The sequence below is a fragment of the Alosa pseudoharengus genome, unplaced genomic scaffold, assembly GCF_046254945.1.
Source record: "Alosa pseudoharengus isolate Yale_2024_CS ecotype anadromous, Long Island Sound unplaced genomic scaffold, YU_APseudo_1.1 YU_APseudo_1.1_scf_7, whole genome shotgun sequence".
Taxonomy (NCBI): Eukaryota; Metazoa; Chordata; class Actinopteri; order Clupeiformes; family Clupeidae; genus Alosa; species Alosa pseudoharengus.
The window spans coordinates 29688509-29706424 of NW_027468859.1; the positions used below are offsets into that span (position 1 = coordinate 29688509).

Sequence of the window (17916 nt, forward strand, 5' to 3'; positions counted from 1 at the left end):
CTATATTCTCTGTATGAAAGGTGCTATACAAATAATGTTTATTTATTAGTAGTAGTAGTAGCCTAGTAGGCTAGTAGTAGTAGTAGTAGTAGTAGCCGTAGTAGTAGTATTAATGGGCTTGATACCTCAACTAAGTAACTGTAAGCAATGACATTGAACTTTTAAAAAAATCTTTCCGTCAAGGACCTAATGCAACCTCTTAGTCTTGTATCGGCACTAGGCTACTTTTTCCTTTTATCAATAATATAGCGCCGCCTGGTGTGCAGATATGGACTTATTCTGCTGTGTGTAAAAAAGCCCAAAACAACCCTGAAATGTCTCGACGGTCTAGACTCTAGAATAATGTTTCTGTGAAATTCCTGTAGAATAGCCTAGGCCTACATCTTGGCCATATTATACATTCACATCATGTAGCTTCGCCTAGCCGTCAAAATCACAATAAAAAGCTCTAGCCTATTGATCGAATTATATTTATTATCTCTTGACTATGATGTAACGGATGAGAGAACGCCTCAGTTCCACCGTCAGCTGACGGCGGTGTCAGCTGACCAATAAGTCATGTGATTTCAACAGGAAGAACTGTTGTCCTCTTTCAAAACACACAGGAGTGGTGATTTGAACGACGGTGGATGTTTTTAACACACTGGTGCGTGTATGTCGGTTTAACTAACACCGAGCTCCAGGCTGCCACGGTAGCCTACCGGTACTCCAAAGATACACCATGGCTTGGACAAAATATCAGTTGTTTCTCGCTGCGTTGATGCTCTCAACTGGATCCCTCAACACATTATCTGCAAAGTAAGTCCTTGTGCTAGTGGTCGAATTCAATGCAATTGCCTGTTGTTCTTGTCACTAGGCTAATAGCTGGCGACTGCATTACCATGTAGCCGAATATAGCCTATTTATATTGGTCATATTATTGGTTATGGTAAAATCCGTGACCTAAAGAAGTTGTTGCAAGTGTTTCTTTAAAAATCATGATAATGAGGTGTCTGAAAAGGTAAAAATGAAACTGGATTGTAATTGGGTCATTCAGTTAGACTATCTATTTAGGCTATTAATCAATACCCGAAACAACACAGGCCTACGTCTACATTAGCCAGCGTTCTTTGCTGGTTGGGTTGTGTAAACTTGCCTAAAACCACAAAGACCTGGGCTCGCGTGCAGCTCCTAGTCATGGCATCGTTGTCAAATGTGCCTATTCAGCTATTTGTCATGATCTCACGAGGCACTCAGCGCCACCTAGTTTCTCGAAGTCAGCATCAAAACTCTCTGACCACAATCACGGTAGGCTAATCGCCTACAAAGTGTCATGTCTGACCATTAGGTAGCCTATCTTGTGGGGGACTTTTTGCAAGTAGGCTACCTGTACTGTCCTTAAACGTAGGCTAACGCTTCCCTAAACACAAAGTTTCACCTTTCATTTCCCCACATTCTAGAGCAGAAACTTTGTAACCTATTCTTTCACACAAGCTTATGTCACAGACTAATCAAAACTCTGCGCTATGATTTTGGAAGTGCAAACAATATCGAAGTTTTGGGTTGATTTGACCATCAGACACCTTCATTTGGATAGACGATCAATATTTCATAGGAGTGATTAACGTCAAAAAAATTGAACAGACTATCTCATTCAGTTATGCTCTGCCTGAAGCTACCTCTCAGTACGCAAGATAAGACATGTGACAAGAGTCTTAAGTATTCAGTTATCATACACCCAGTATCAGTTACATATCCGAGCTATGATCACCCCACCCCACTCTGTAAACTACTACTCATATTAAACACAAGAACTCTGTCAATTAAATATTCTGCAATTGTTTGTGGAACTGTATGTTTAACCATTAACTGCAGTTATACACAGCAAGATGACCTGACTGTAAAAGTCAGCTGATGGTGGATACCTTATCAGCCTCTATGTGCTCAACTGATTAAACTGTGACATGAGTAAACTTGATTGATGTCATCACCTGAAAGGATTACCAGCAAATCCTAAGGTTGCATGGTTCCTGGTCTGTCATTGAACGTTTGCATGCATGTCACATCCTCAGCTGACATGGGCCTGCAGATACTCAGCAACTTTGACTTCCTCTGTCTCAGAGAAGTTCCTGCCAGAGTTGGGGTCCAGGGGATGTGAAACTTTCATTGGAAGTGTCTATAAACCTCTGGTGTCCTACATGGACCAAGGCCAAGGGGACTTCACACTCACTTTACTTCAGCCACTCACTACTTACTGTGCTTTCTATATGTGTGCAACATTTATAATGGGCCTGTGTAGGCCTACAGTAGATGTCATGGTTTCGCACTGTAATATAACTTTATGGTTTACAGTAATTCTGTCATTTTTGTTGTAAGCCACAATGGATGTGTACTTTACAAAGTTGCCATGCTGTCATTTGTTTAAAAGATATTATGGATTCAACATTTCTTGAGGCTCAGCTATATGTAGCATGGTGCCTGCCAAAATGTGCAGAGAACATCGGTTTAGCCACTAGGAGTAGTAGGTGTTTATAGGTGCAGCCTGGGATTTCGCAGGAAGTCGTGTTTGTTTCTGTTTATTTAAATATTTCAATTTATTAGCAGATGCTTTTGTGCAAAAAACGTGCATTATATTTTAACCAAGGATCAAGCGAAACACGCCAGAGAGGTAAGCTCACCCGACCTTCAGCATTCCCAGAGAAATTCCACATCGGGTTTCGTTTTTGTTTGGAGGACAGGCAGCCCCCACTTTGTTTGTTTCCAGTTTTTGGAGCCTGCGCTGCCTACAGAGATTTTTTTTTTTTACAGTGTACTCGTGGAATGGGAAGATATCGGTCGTGAGGAGATACTGTATTACTGAATGTGACAAAAAATTTTTATGGGCTTCTTGAAAATGCATAAGATGCCTGACTGCACCTTTAAAAGCAGGGTTGTGTATCACAATACATATCTCACATTATATCAGTGTCTCTCAATCTACACCGCAGTCTGTGCTTCATACACTCCTCATATAGTCCTGCACACTTAAATAATGCACACACACACAATGTCACACACACTTTCTTTCCCTAATTCCTCTTCACGTGTCTCTTGTGTAGCCCAGCTGATTGTTCTCATATGCTCTTTCATGGAATGCTTGATGAACGGCACATCGCATGTCACATGGAGAGCTTAATTGGGTTTGTTCAGGCTTTTGGGTCCAAACAAGCGGAACTGAACAGGGCGGAACTGAATAGACTGTAGACACACTCCATTACTGAACGAATGATACATGCCCCATCATTCACTACTGTATCTTCCTGTTTGCAGATGGGCTGATATGTTCCATGCTCCAGGATGTGGAGATGTCCCAGATCACACCTTCTCTCATCCATTCGTACAGGCAAGTCACCTTAGCAGATAACGGCCCAGCTGTGGCCCAACTGGCTGGGGCACCTGCAGCGTACGCCGGCGACCTGGGTTTCGATTCCCGCCCCGTGGTCCTATCCGGATCCCACCCTGAATCTCTCTCCCACTTACTTCCTGTCATTCTACACTGTCCTATCAAATTAAAGACATAAAAAGCCAAATAAATAAAAATCTTAGCAGATAACACCTACAATTCTATTCTAGGTTTTATTACACCTACGGTGTTGTCCACATAATGAACTTGATATAGCTGACCTGAGCTGAAGCAAACCCAGCCGTGCGACATAATTGGCTATGCTGTGGATGAAATGTTAAAGATAATCACAGTGGTAGTAAAATTGTTATAAGAGCGACTGTTCATGAAATATAGGTTTGTTGTTACAATATAATTAGTAATGTAACGCACACCAACTGTTTTTTAAGGAGGTGCTAGCCACTGGTAAAAAAAGTTTATATAGTAAAGAAGTTTCTGAAATCTGATGAAGGCCTTATAGGCCGAAACGTATTTTGTTTAGTAAAGACTTGTCATATGGAGCCAGAGCGTGCAGCACCTCTTTACCATTTGAACAACATAACAAATAAACATGCGCAAAAATGCATGACTGTTCGATCAGATTCCAAAAGGAAAACAAGACCCCTTTATTTGACCGATTTTTTCGATCAAGGTGTTTATATTATATGAATAATTATTGTGATTGAGCCTTATTTTGATGCAGATGAAATGTGCCCATGTAAACCCCCTTATGTCTGTGTGTGCAGGCGGTGTGTATGTTCCTGGGTGAACTGTCCTGTCTGGCTGTGTTCTACCTGCTGCTGTGTCATGACCGGAGGTCCCCTGAGCCCACAATGGACCCAGGCCAGAGCTTCAACCTCCTGCTTTTTCTCGCACCAGCCATGTGTGACATGACTGGCACCTCCATCATGTATGTGGGTAAGTATGGAAGTCAGGGTGAGCAAATACACACACGGACACAAGCACACGGACACAAGCACATGGACACAACAAGCACACGGACACAACAAGCACACGGACACAACAAGCACACGGACACAAGCACACGGACACAAGCACACAGACACAGAACACACTCTGAAAAGCTGCTATTTTTTTCCGTTCTATGGTGGCCATGGTTGCAATTATGACATTAAAAAGCCAACAGCTCAATCGGGAAAAAAATTACACTCTAGAGGCAGGTCATTTGCATTTCCACAGAAACACACACACTCCCACTCATTCACAACGTACGATTTAACAGAGTTTCCCGTCAGACCTCTGTCAAGAATAGACATGCATGCCTGCGATCCTTAGTGGCTGCTTTATTGCAGTAATGCCTGAATGGTTACACAAGGACACTGCTTGCTCTGCCAAGTCTCTCTTTGGACTGGTGGTGATTTGTCACAAGACATGCAGACGTCACGGTAGGGATGGAGTGGCACTTCAATGTGCAATAGTGTTCCTCTCCACCAAAGAACAAGCTACAACAATAATATTAATAATATAATATTAAAAGAGTTGAGTTTGAGGTGATTTTTTTGTCTCCATTGAGTTTTTCAAATATCTACACCTATGTATCCTGAAAAGATTAAATGCCAGCAGAGAAGCATTTGAATCATGGAATCATATTTTTCTGTTTACTCCTTTTCATTCTCACTATCTTTCTTTTTCCTTTTCCCTCTATACATGTCCCTCTCTTTCTCTCTCTCTCTCTCTCTCTCTCTTTTCCCCTCTTCCTGCCTGCAGCTCTGAACATGACGAGCGCCAGCAGCTTCCAGATGTTGCGTGGTGCGGTCATCATCTTCACGGGGCTCCTTTCCGTGGCCTTCCTGGGCCGCAAGCTGCAGCCGAGCCAGTGGGTGGGCATCCTCTTAACCATCCTGGGCCTCGTGCTCGTCGGCCTGGCCGACTTCATCGGCAAGGACCACGACTCCTCTCACAAGCTCAGCGAGGTCATCACAGGTGCGGATAAATTACTGGTCATCTTGACTGGCTCAATTGTAGAGTGATGGAGGAAAACATCCAGGTGGCTTGTGATTCTGGTTCAGGCATAGGTCTGTTCCAGGATCAGTTGCTGTTTTGTATTGGTTCCATTACCAGGGGAGCATTAGAAGGTAACATACTCCCAGCTGCTGTTCTTGTATTTCTGCATTGTTGGATGAGGTTCATTTCTGCAGGGGTGGGCGGTGTTGGCTTCATAGTTTCGCTGGAATCAGGGGTGTTAGTTCCTAGTGAAGATGGTTGCTCACTTCTGCTTCACTGTTGGTACTTCACGATTACAAATAAAAAATGATAAAATGAAAAATATGGAGCATCTTTAAACTTGAGTTGCTTTTGAAGTACTGAATGCATCTGTTGTGCCCCCAGGCTCAGTAGACATGCCATGATTAGGTGTCAGTGGTTTAGGACGTTGAGCAGTACAGTGATACAGGAACTTTGGCCTCTAGGGCCTTCTGGTTTATAATAAGCTCTTCTATTGTCCTCTGTTTACGTGTCCTTGAGAAAGACACTGTTTCACTATGTCCATTTGAATTCAGCTGGTGCCATTGAAGTTCATGCTTCCCCACGACAAGAGGCCTCAACGTTTTTACTTAAATCAGGGTAGCTATGTCTGAGGTGAATAATCTTTTGTGGATGGATGTGGTGTTAACTTTTCCCCCTTGACCTCTATAGGTGACCTGTTGATCATCATGGCTCAGATCATTGTGGCTGTGCAAATGGTCCTCGAGGAGAAATTTGTCTACAAGCACAACGTGCACCCTCTCAAAGCTGTCGGCACAGAAGGTATGCTTGATGTGTATGAGGCGTCAAAAGAAAACTACGGGGGGGGGGGGGGGGGCGCTGTAGCGCGACTGGTTGCATCTCTCTCTCCCACTTGCTTCCTGTCAGACTCTTGGCTGTAAAAAAAAGATTTAAAAAAAAAATACACTCGACATCAAAGCACATATTTTATGCACTGTATTCTATATGGGTTTTGGGTGCCATTTGGGTGACATGGGTTCCTTAGATTTATATTTCTGAATGACTTATGAGTAGATTAAAAAAAATCATACATTTTAATTTAATTTGTATAGCGCTTTTCAAGGCACTCAAAGTACAGTTTTAGGTACATAAATGGGGGAGCCATGGCCCACTGGTTAGCACTCTGGACTTGTAACCGGAGGGTTGCCGGTTCGAGCCCCGACCAGTGGGCCGCGGCTGAAGTGCCCTTGAGCAAGGCACCTAACCCCTCACTGCTCCCCGAGCGCCGCTGTTGTTGCAGGCAGCTCACTGCGCCGGGATTAGTGTGTGCTTCACCTCACTGTGTGTACACTGTGTGCTGTTTGTGTTTCACTAATTCACCGATTGGGTTAAATGCAGAGACCAAATTTCCCTCACGGGATCAAAAAAGTATATATACTTATACTATATACTATACTTATAAATACAAACAACACACTATACAACATATTTATGAATGACATATTCTGCTCTCCCTCTTCCTCTTTCCTCCTCTTCCTCGGCTCTTTTCTCTCACAGGCCTCTTTGGTTTCTTGATCTTGTCGCTGCTGCTGATCCCCATGTACTTCATCCCCGCGGGCAGCTTCGGCCAGAACCCCCGCCAGGTGCTGGAGGACGCGCTGGACGCCTTCTGCCAGATCGGACGGCAGCCGCTCGTGCTGCTGGCGCTCCTCGGCAACACGCTCAGCATCGCCTTCTTCAACTTCGCCGGCATGAGCGTCACCAAGGAGATGAGCGCCACCACGCGCATGGTGCTGGACAGCCTGCGGACAGTGGTCATCTGGGCGGTGAGCCTGGCGCTGGGCTGGGAGGTGTTCCACGGCCTGCAGGTGCTGGGTTTCCTGGTACTGCTGCTAGGGACCATGCTCTACAACGGCCTGCACCGCCCCCTGCTGGCCCGGATACCGTGCTGCGCACACCTGGCAGGGAGCCAGGAGGAAGCGGGAAGCGACGCGGAGAGGGAGCGGCTGGTGGCGGAGAGCTAACTGCTAACAGCTAACGGGGGTTAAAAAGGGAGGTGAATTGGGCAGTTCTGCTGGCATAATAACTTTAGTGAAGCACTAAAGAGCGCACACACACACACACACATCCACATTTATATCTATATCTATACAAGATTTTGCAGAAGGTTTCCCTTTTCAGAAAGTGGATATATTGCATGCACACATGATGTGCACACACACACACACACACACACACACTTATACATAAGTGTTGTTTTTGTTTGTTTTAAATGGATTTCTACCACTACCTGTAGAGCAAAAGCATTACATGTTTTACATCATGTTGCGTGACATGACGTGACAACACATAAAGGGATAATGTACTGGGGAACAACTGTAATTTAAGATGACAATAGTTAAAAAAATTCCATAAACAAGGAATATGTACTTTTATGTTTGTTGGAATGTACATTTTATATATGATGGAGTTAACACCATGTACTCATACCATGTATTTGTGCCAGTAAATGATGTGTAGACCTTTTTTACATGGTACTATAGTACAGGGGTTCTCAAACATTTGTGGGCCGCGGACCCCTCATGGAGTGGAAAATTCTTCAAGGACCCCTCATAATCGCAACACATTAAAAACTTCATGTAGCTGTATAGCCTTTTTTTCTGTTAGATGTATTTTAAAAACATAAAGTGCTAATACCACAATAGTCATGTTAGCAAACTTTGACAGTATGTAGGATTTTTTTAAAGGATTGTTGTTTCTTTATCAAATGTAAGCCTATTGTGTTGAACACATAGTGTTTGCTTCATATAACTTTCATTTTATTGGCGGTTAATTAATATTATCACCCGGAGAGAAGAAATACTCTTTTCTGATTGGCTGGCGGGTGGCCTTTAATTCTGAATAACAGGACACCGTTCCATATAAATGCTTATGAATGGTAGACCTTTACGTAACCATCCTGTTATACAGAATTAATGGACTCGGGCGGAGGCAACTCCCCTCCGCTGCGCGTCGGGGAGTTTTTTGCCCCTCGCCCTCGTCCATTAATTCTGTATAACATGACACCTCGGCGACCGTTATCCCTTACGTAAAGTGTTTTGACGTATTGATGTAACGTATCAGCAGATCAATTGGGCAAATACTGATACTGTAGCATTTTTCGCCATATAAGACAATTTCATATTTGGTAGCAAACTTTGTCAGGGACCCCCTGACAATGTGCTACGGACCCCTGGGGGTCCCCGGACCCCACTTTGAGAACCAATGCTATAGTAGATCATGAACTTCAGGTGTTCATAGTCGCAAAATTCACTTGCACTTTCTGTAAACATGGAGTGAGCACCATACCGTAAGGCAGGGGTCGGCAAATAGTGGCCCGCGGGCCAATTTTGGCCCGCCATTGATTCTATCTGGCCCGCGAGATGACGTTAATTTGCTGTTGAATGAATTTTTTTTTTAACCCCATGTTTTTAAAAAGAAAAAAAGGCCTACAGCAATCCCATCAATTTCAAAACATTTATTGAGGTATAGATGATAGTCCTACTAAAGTGACAAAACAGGTGGAACATCCTTGCAGTTATCCATGACGCACAGGTCGGAACGGTATTGGCACGCGAGTGCGCGTAATCTTGTGCAAAAAAAAAACAACAGTGTCCTGTCTCCCTCTTCCAGTGGGCAAGGTCAAAAATAGCCTATGTTTCGTTAAATTAATAGGCTTGGCATTAAGAAATGCAGGCAGGCTCAACACATACCTCTGCTTCCATTCTTCTTTGTAGGTCCTGCATTCTGAATCAATTTTTCTTTTCAAGGCTTTTGACAACGACATTTTGCATCGATAACTAGCATATAGCAATGTTCAGCTAATCATTTACACGTCATCCAAAAGAATAATATTTGTAGCCTACACATTAGTTACGGCAAGTTGCTAGGCAAGTCGCCTGTTTCATGAGAGACGACAGGAGATGCAGCAGGCGGCATAAAAACAGCGCACATAAGCAAATAAACGTTTTTAATGGAATTAAATTAAATGCATTTTAAAAGTTAGATGATGTTTATTTTAATATAATATAATAATTAATAATTTAAATAGTAGGCCTATAACCCCCCCCCCCCCCCCCCCCCCATTACAAAAGCTATGGCCCGCGATGCCATTGTCTGAAAAAAAATTGGCCCGGGTCCAAACGTAATTGCCGACCCCTGCCGTAAGGCCTTGGAAAGGCATGGCTGTTAACGTGTTTGATAGTTTCTTTGGGAATTGCTCTTCTTACGCAATTCTTGTTTTTGCCAAACACAAAGATTTACATGGTGCAGTGTCTAGGAGATAATGAATTGCCTGTTATGATGGTAAACAGTGGCTTGATGTCTCTGTACCTCTCTGTGTCTGTTCCAACAGCCATTATCTCCACAAAGAGCAAATGGATGCAAGAACAATCAGAGTGCTCAGTCTAGCATGCATGCTTGCGTGCTTTTTTTAATCAATGTCCCTCTTTTTCAAGTGAATTTAAACCAATTAAAAGTTCTTGCGTCACCAGTTGTTATTTCATTTTGGTTTAAGGCAGTGTGTGTGGCTGTGGCTTGTGGGTATGCTTGTGTGTTTCTAAAAAGGAAAAGGGAGAGCACAAGTGCCTCAAATCACTCCCTTGTCCTGAAGGTAGGTCTAATGACGTATCCAATATCCTGCCATACTGGCGTTATGAACTAACCCCATGCGTTTCTATGGAGGATTCTTTGAATGCTGTGTGTCCTCATTAGAAAATCTCTGGTTTAGGTTGGTGTGGAAGTGTATACAAATGTGGTGAGGATGCAGCAAGGGTTACACAGTAACAAACCATTTTTGACCATATTGATCATACATACATCTATGCTGATACGATGTATGTTCGATACGATACGATAGGCTACGATGTATCAAGCATGGACTGAGTATGAATGTTAAATTCCAACATTTTGAAAAATAACCCCTTAAATGATGAGTTTTGTTGAAAGAAATGGAAATTTACAAATATGACGTAACCATCAACAGATTTAAGCCATTTTGTTGTGAAAAAGATGGCAATTACAAAGCATGATTATCGCACATAGCATGACCTGTTATTTGACTGAGTGGCCTCTTTCAAGTATCTGAGGTGAATAACAACCCATGTTTAACTGAAGATAATGTAGCTTGACTTAAAGACAGAAGTGTTGGTAGGTCAGTCCTGGAATGGGGTTCGGGCTATAGGTTTGGGTGTCATTTGAAACAGAAACAGTAAGGCTATGACTTGCTAGAGAAATTGAAATTAAGACTAAATGGTTCTCAGTTTTTTAATTCCCTTTTACCTTACCTAGAGGGCACTGCATCTCATTGTACTACTGGGATGTTTTCCTTTACATTGCAAGGGCACTTCATAGTGTCACAGTGCTATCTATCCTTTACTGCATTACATTTTACCCACTAGAGGAGCACCTATGTTGGCACTTCTTTATGCTTACTCACATGTAGTGCAATATACAGTCCACTACATTTCTGTACAGGAAATTACACCCTTTGAAATACTGTCATGTAGGGGCAGCATAGAGGGCACTCCATAATGCTACCTCTTTCAAATGGAAGGGCACACATAGCGAATGCCAAGTATAGACCCTTTCAAGAGTGTATCAGCATCATAGTTGGCCCCACAAGGCTTCCGTTTTAACATTCCACATGTTATCTTAATGCAGAGGAAGTAGATTGGGAACCAAATAGAACGTTCAAGCATTGTTTTTGTTTTTATTGTTGAAAGGGTCTATAGACCATTATAGTCAAGTCAAGTCAAATTTATTTATATAGCACATTTCAAAGCAATAGCATTGCACCAAAGTGCTTTACATAAAATAATAATAATTAAAAAAATAATAATAATACTAATAATAATAAAAATAATAATAATACCAATAATACATATACATACATATAAACATATAAAAAAGGAAGAGGTGAGGGAGTCAGGGAGTGTTAAAAGCTAGGGAGAAGAGGTAGGTCTTTAGGTTGCATTTAAAACTACTAATAGTGGGGCAGGATTTCACAACATCAGGAAGGCTATTCCAAAGCTGGGGAGCATAGACAGAGAAAGCTCTGTCACCTTTGGATTTAAGAGAGGCAGAAGGAACACAAAGAAGACACTGGGAAGATGATCGAAGAGGTCTAGGAGGACAGTAAGGAATTAAAAGATCACATAAATACGGAGGTGCTAAACCATGTAAAGCTTTGAAAACAAACAGAAGAATTTTGAAATTAATTCTTTGTTCCACAGGAAGCCAGTGCAGTTTAGCCAACACAGGTGAAATGTGGTCACGTTTCTTAGATCCAGTCAGTAATCTGGCTGCGGCATTTTGGACCAGCTGGAGTCTGTTTAGAGTAGATTTAGTTACACCTACATACAGTGAGTTGCAATAATCAAGCCTAGAGGAAATAAAGGCATGTATAAGGATTTCTAAATCACTGTAGGAGAGAGAAGACTTGAGCTTTGCTATTGTCCTAAGTTGGTAAAAACTTCCCTTGACAACGCTGTTGACTTGCTTATTAAAAGTCATAGAAGAGTCTAGGAAAACACCTAGGTTCTTGACCACACTGTGATGGTTAACAGGCAGAGGGCCAAGAGACTTGCTTACATTGTTGACAGAATTTGGTGGTCCAAAAATGATAACTTCTGTTTTGCTGTCATTTAGCTGTAAAAAGTTGTTAGCCATCCAATTCTTAATGTCATTAAGACAAAGAAAAAGGTTTGTCAATGAGCAGGAATTTTCAGGGGCCACCGGTATATAAAATTGGGTGTCATCTGCGTAGCAGTGGTAACGAATATTGAATTGATTGAAAATGGAGCCCAGGGGAAGCATGTATAAAGAAAATAATAGAGGCCCTAAAATAGAACCCTGGGGGACACCACACTTAATGGGAGCAAATGACGATGAAGCATTGCCTAAATGCACTGAAAAAGATCTATCAGTTAAGTAAGATCTGAACCAATTTAATACAGTGCCTTGCAGACCAACTTCAACGTCCAGGCGTTTTAATAGGATCTTGTGGTCAATGGTGTCAAAAGCAGCACTAAGATCTAACAGGACCAATAGGGCACAAGAGCCAGAGTCAACAGAGAGCAATAGATCATTATGGACCTTAAGTAAGGCAGACTCTGTACTATGAAGTGGTCTAAAACCAGATTGAAACTTGTCAAGCATATTAGAGGTGTTTAAATAGGAAGAGACTTGTGACAGAACAACTTTTTCTAAGATCTTGGGCCTATAATTTTTCAAATCAATGGGATCAAGGGAAGGTTTTTTCAGGAGAGGTTGCACAATAGCGTGTTTAAAGCCAGAGGGTACTACTCCATTAGCCAGGGAGCTATTAATGATGCTCAAGATAAAAGGGCAAATAGCCGCAAAAGCTTCTTTGAAAAGGTGAGATGGAAGAATATCAGAGTGGCAAGAAGAGGGCTTCATATGAGAGACCACGTCTGACAACTGTTGGAATTGTTGGAGGCGGCAAACTACAGACTGATACAAAGCATTATAGAATGTTCATTTTTCAAAATAATTGTTTGTGGCACTATAGAGGGCAGTGAAACATTTTTCTCATGTATGGCCAGTCAATAGGACACCCAACCAGGGGGAGTCTGCCAGTGTGTGGTAGGCCTACTGCTAGTAGCAGTATAGTCAAGTCAAGTCACGTCAAGTTTATTTATATAGCGCATTTCATACACAGAGGTCATTCAATGTGCTTTACATAAACAAAACCAAACAATAATAACAAATAAAAGCATAGAAGGGCAATATAGTCAAAGAATAGTTAAAAGGTAAAGATCATAATAAAAAGAAAACATAAAACACAAGGTAAAATCATTTAAAAATAAAGAATAATTAATAAGCAAAAACAAAGGCAAAAGTAGTAAAAAAGTAATAAAAGACAAGGTAGAATAATTATCAAGGCAGATTCAGAATTTGTAACTCGGCGCAGTTAGCAGAAAGCATCTGAGAACAGTTTGGTCTTAAGTCTAGATTTAAAACTGGCTACAGTTGGGGTCTTTTTGATGTCATCCGAAAGTTGGTTCCAGAGCTGAGCCGCATAGCAGCTAAAAGCTGCTTCACCATGTTTAGTTCTAACAGTAGGTTTTACTAACACGTTTTTCACCTGGGACCTGAGAGGACGAGAAGGTGTGTACTGCTGAAGCATGTCTGACAGGTATTTAGGTCCTGCTCCATTTACTGATTTATAAACAAGCAATAGTGCTTTAAAGTCGATTCTGTGACTTACTGGAAGCCAGTGCAAGGACTTAAGAATGGTCAGTTCTTTTAGTTTTTGTTAGAATCCTAGCTGCTGAATTTTGTATCACCTGAAGCTGTTTAATAGTCTTTTTTGGAAGGCCTGTGAACAGTTCATTGCAGTAATTAACCCTGCTGGAGATAAATGCATGAATGAGTTTTTCTAAGTCATGTTTTGACATCAGCCCTCTGAGTTTGGCAATATTTTTGAGGTGTTAAAAAGCTGATTTAGTTATCGCTTTCATGTGGCTGTTGAAATTTAGATCACTGTCAATTAATACACCAAGATTTTTAACAGTATCCTTTGCCTTCAACTCTTTTGTGTCAAGGAGAGTGGCAACCCTTAGTCTTTCCTCCTTTTTACCAAATATAATTACTTCAGTTTTTTCTTTGTTTAGCTGAAGAAAATGTTGAGACATCCAGGTGTTGATTTGTTCTATACACTGACACATAGATTCAAGAGGACCATAGTCGTTTGGTGACAGAGCTAAGTACATTTGTGTGTCATCTGCATAGCTATGATATGAAATCAAATTATTTTGGATGATTTGTCCAAGTGGGAGCATATAGAGGTTGAATAATAGTGGCCCCAAGATCGACCCCTGGGGAACACCACAGCTCAAGGACGTTGGTGTTGAGGTACAGTTTCTGATGGCAACAAAGAAGCTCCTTTCTTGTAGATAGGATTTTAGCCAGCTGATAACTATGCCTGTAAATCCAACCCAGTGTTTTAGTCTGTGTAGTAAAATATTGTAATCAACAGTGTCAAATGCTGCACTAAGGTCCAGTAGCACTAGGACTGATGTTTTACCTGAAGTGTTGAGTCGTATGTCATTGGAAACTTTAATGAGAGCTGTTTCAGTGCTGTGATTTGCCCGAAAACCAGACTGAAAGTAATCAAAATACCCATTTGATGTTAGGAAGGTGGTTAATTGATTAAAGACTACTTTTTCAATAATTTTGCCAATAAAAGGTAGATTGAATATGGGCCTGTAATTGTTTAGCATGGAGGCATCTAGGTTATTCTTCTTGAGAAGTGGTTTTACAACAGCTGTGTAAGCTGTACAAGTGCCAGACAGCAGTGATACATTTACAATTTGAAGGACATCCGCCGCTATGAGGTGAAAAACAGTTTTGAAGAAATTGGTAGGCAGAGTGTCTAATTTTTTAGGGAAAAAGTTCGCACACTCCTTGGTATTCTTTTGTTGAGTTTATTTTCTCATTTGGCACATGACGTTTCGACCTTGCGGTCTTCCTCAGATTCACTTTTTATTGTTGCCGGGCCCTGAAGATAAGAATAAGTGAACATAGGAGTAACATCAGAAACAACAATGAAAAGAGCCCTTTGGCGGTTCACTTTAACCAATCAGGACACCCACTCTCAACCTTGAGATTTATAGGGATAGAACATGTAAAACAACACCGCAGAGGAGGAGACACAGACAACCTGCTTCTAAAAAGAGAGGCCTTCTGGATTCACCACCTGGGAACTTTGGCCCCAAGGGGGCTCAATGAAGATTTGGACATTAGACCCTTTCTCTAATATTGACTGTGAACAACATTTGCATTGATTACTGAATTTTACATGAGGAACTCTATTTATTGTAGATGACTGTATCTTCAGACATCTGCTTGTGTTATTGTACAAAGTTTAAGGTTCTATCTTATGTTTTTATTTGGCTTTAGTCACCACAAGCTTGCATGCTGTACCTGCAAGGGTTAATGAATCACTGAGTTGACTCCACCCCTCTAGACAGACCGCAAGGTCGAAACGTCATGTGCCAAATGAGAAAATAAACTCAACAAAAGAATACCAAGGAGTGTGTGAACTTTTTTCTAGGGCTGCACAATTAATCGAATTTTAATCACGATCACGATTTTGGCTTCCCACGATCAAATTTGCGTGATCGAGCGATATTTAAAATGCGTGCTCTACCCATAGAACCAACCTGGCAACCATTATATCGCTCCGCTACAAAACAAATCAAGCGCTCCTTAAACCTGTCTGACCATGTGCCTGCATGCAGCCTACCAATGACAGCTGTCCCCTGCACTGCTCAGCCTGATGCACTGCTCAGTTTGGATGCACTGTAGTGGCATTATGTTAACTATTAGTAGGCTAGTTAGACTATACAATAAACGACGATCAAAAATCAAATGTGTGGCACAGCAGAAGGACAAGAGCTTGTCCCTCGAAGCGGATCATCCATTGTTCGAAAATATTTCGGATTTAAGGCAAGTTAAGTTAACCAAAAATATAAGCAAAGCAGGGCTCTCAACTCATACCGTGAAACACATCACATGACGTAAACCACACATGCCTTTTTTATCACGTTAACTTTTAGTCCTTGTTTGCTTCCTCCGATAGCCTATACTGTAATAAGAGTTGAGCTAACGACGGGATCCGTGAATTTTATTTATGTATAAGCTACATGTGCAACCTACAATGCATATGCGTTTCAAGACACAGCCTACTCAAAACGAGTGAACAATAATGAAAATGTAGCCTACACGTCAGTGTTTTACATATCAACGAATGACTAAACCAGGGGTGTCTAAACTGCGCCCAGCCACGCACTTTAATCCGGCCCGCCGAGCATTCATTAGTTTATCATAGGCCGCTCGCTATTTTTTTCCAGCGATAGACGACTTTGTGGTTAACTTTAGGCTACTGCAAACTGCTTTACACTCTTCTTAGAGAACGTTTACAGTTAACAGCTTGTTACATCGAGATACATAGTATCTCCATTGCAGCAGATCTAACTACGTTATGCTAATAGTCCATTTAATTGGGGACGCATTTGAGCGTGGGAGAGAGGGCGATGGCAACAGTAGTTCTCACTACTGACCATTTATAAACTGTGAGAGGGCACAGCCATAGGCACAGCACTAGCCATAGGCTATATTTGAGTGGAGCTGGCAAAGAGTCTTAAAGTGAGAGTGCACCATTTATAAATGAATTAAACAGCATCAAATTAACAGTATTTCTTAAGAAATTTATTTTCTACAACAAAATGACTTTGTCAGTTAAATAATACAAAACATTATCATTATTATTATTATTATTTGTGTGTGGCCCGCTGGCCAATTTTCAAAACCCAATGTGGCCCTTCAGTCAAAAAGTTTGGACACCCCTGGACTAAACTATTACAGTAAACTCATGAACAAAAAGCAGAGCTTTTAAGTGGCTAATGGGGAGCATTGGGAGGATTCCCGGTGGGCCGTTAACGTTTTCCCAAATAGTAGCACGCACAAAATATTTGTTTGAAAGTTGTTTGGAAGTCGCAGTCAAATCTATATTTGCCGTAATTTAGGGGAGTAAATGTAAGGGGAAGAATTTGGGTGAGCCAGATAGCAAGTCCAACATGTTTAGGGAAAAAATATTTTTGTCACTAAAATTAATTAATAATCGTGATAAATAATCGTGATCTCAATATTGATCAAAATAATCGTGATTATCATTTTGGCCATAATCGTGCAGCCCTACTTTTTTCCTAAAAAACTTGACCCTTTTTTGTTCAGCACCTGGGATGTGCACAAAGTCTCCTTGGAAGAGGCAGAGTGTCTAAGACACATGGGGAAGAGCTGAGATTTTGTACCGTTTTTTCAAGTGTTTCGTAGTCTATCAAGCTGAGGGGTATTTCACAAAACCTAGATAAGGGATTAAGCTGGGATTTTTAGGTTATCCTGGATGAATTTAGCCTTGACTTGGTTTCACAAAAGAGATGGCACATAGGCCTAAGTTACCATGGGGATTTATTCTCTGCACCTAGCCTGGTCCCGACCTTTACTGTCTATGGTCTCGACCAGGCTAACAGCCAAGCTAAGTTAATTATAATGGTAATTATGTCGTCTTATTGGTTCAGCTAGCTGTCATTCACATCAGACCTCCGTGCTAATTTTTAAGGAGCTTTATTCCATTTATAAACTATTTGTAAATGTATTTGCACGCAAAACAAAACGGATAGTCTGCCTACTACCATATATATGGTTATTATTATGACCGCCGCTAGCGAAGCTAGCGAAGCGATCATATAGGGATTGTCAAAGTTTTTTTTTTTTTTTTTTTTTTTTCGTCATCTACTTCCTGAATCTTTGGTCAACGATACCCGGGACACCGAACCACCGGGGCACATGAAATTTGGTGGGTATGTAGCCCCACTAGACTTTTACGGAAAAATTTCGTTTCGTCCCCGGGGGCCACTCCACCCCCGTGCTGGGCCCCCCGAACCGCAAAAAAAACAGTTTTTCCTAAATAACTACCTGAACCGTGGCACTGAGGATGAAGAATCTTT

General features: G+C 41.5%; 1 protein-coding gene across 1 annotated transcript; it reads left to right on the top strand.

The window, feature by feature from the left end:
* Window positions 1–579: 579 nt before the first annotated feature.
* slc35f6 (solute carrier family 35 member F6) lies at window positions 580–9872 on the top strand. Its single transcript, XM_076272678.1, has 7 exons — window positions 580–798; window positions 3289–3361; window positions 4147–4318; window positions 5129–5344; window positions 6056–6166; window positions 6902–8698; window positions 9552–9872. The coding sequence occupies exons 1-6, from the start codon at window positions 722–724 to the stop codon at window positions 7366–7368; spliced, it is 1116 nt and encodes a 371-aa protein (XP_076128793.1). The 5' UTR covers window positions 580–721; the 3' UTR covers window positions 7369–8698; window positions 9552–9872.
* Window positions 9873–17916: the final 8044 nt, after the last annotated feature.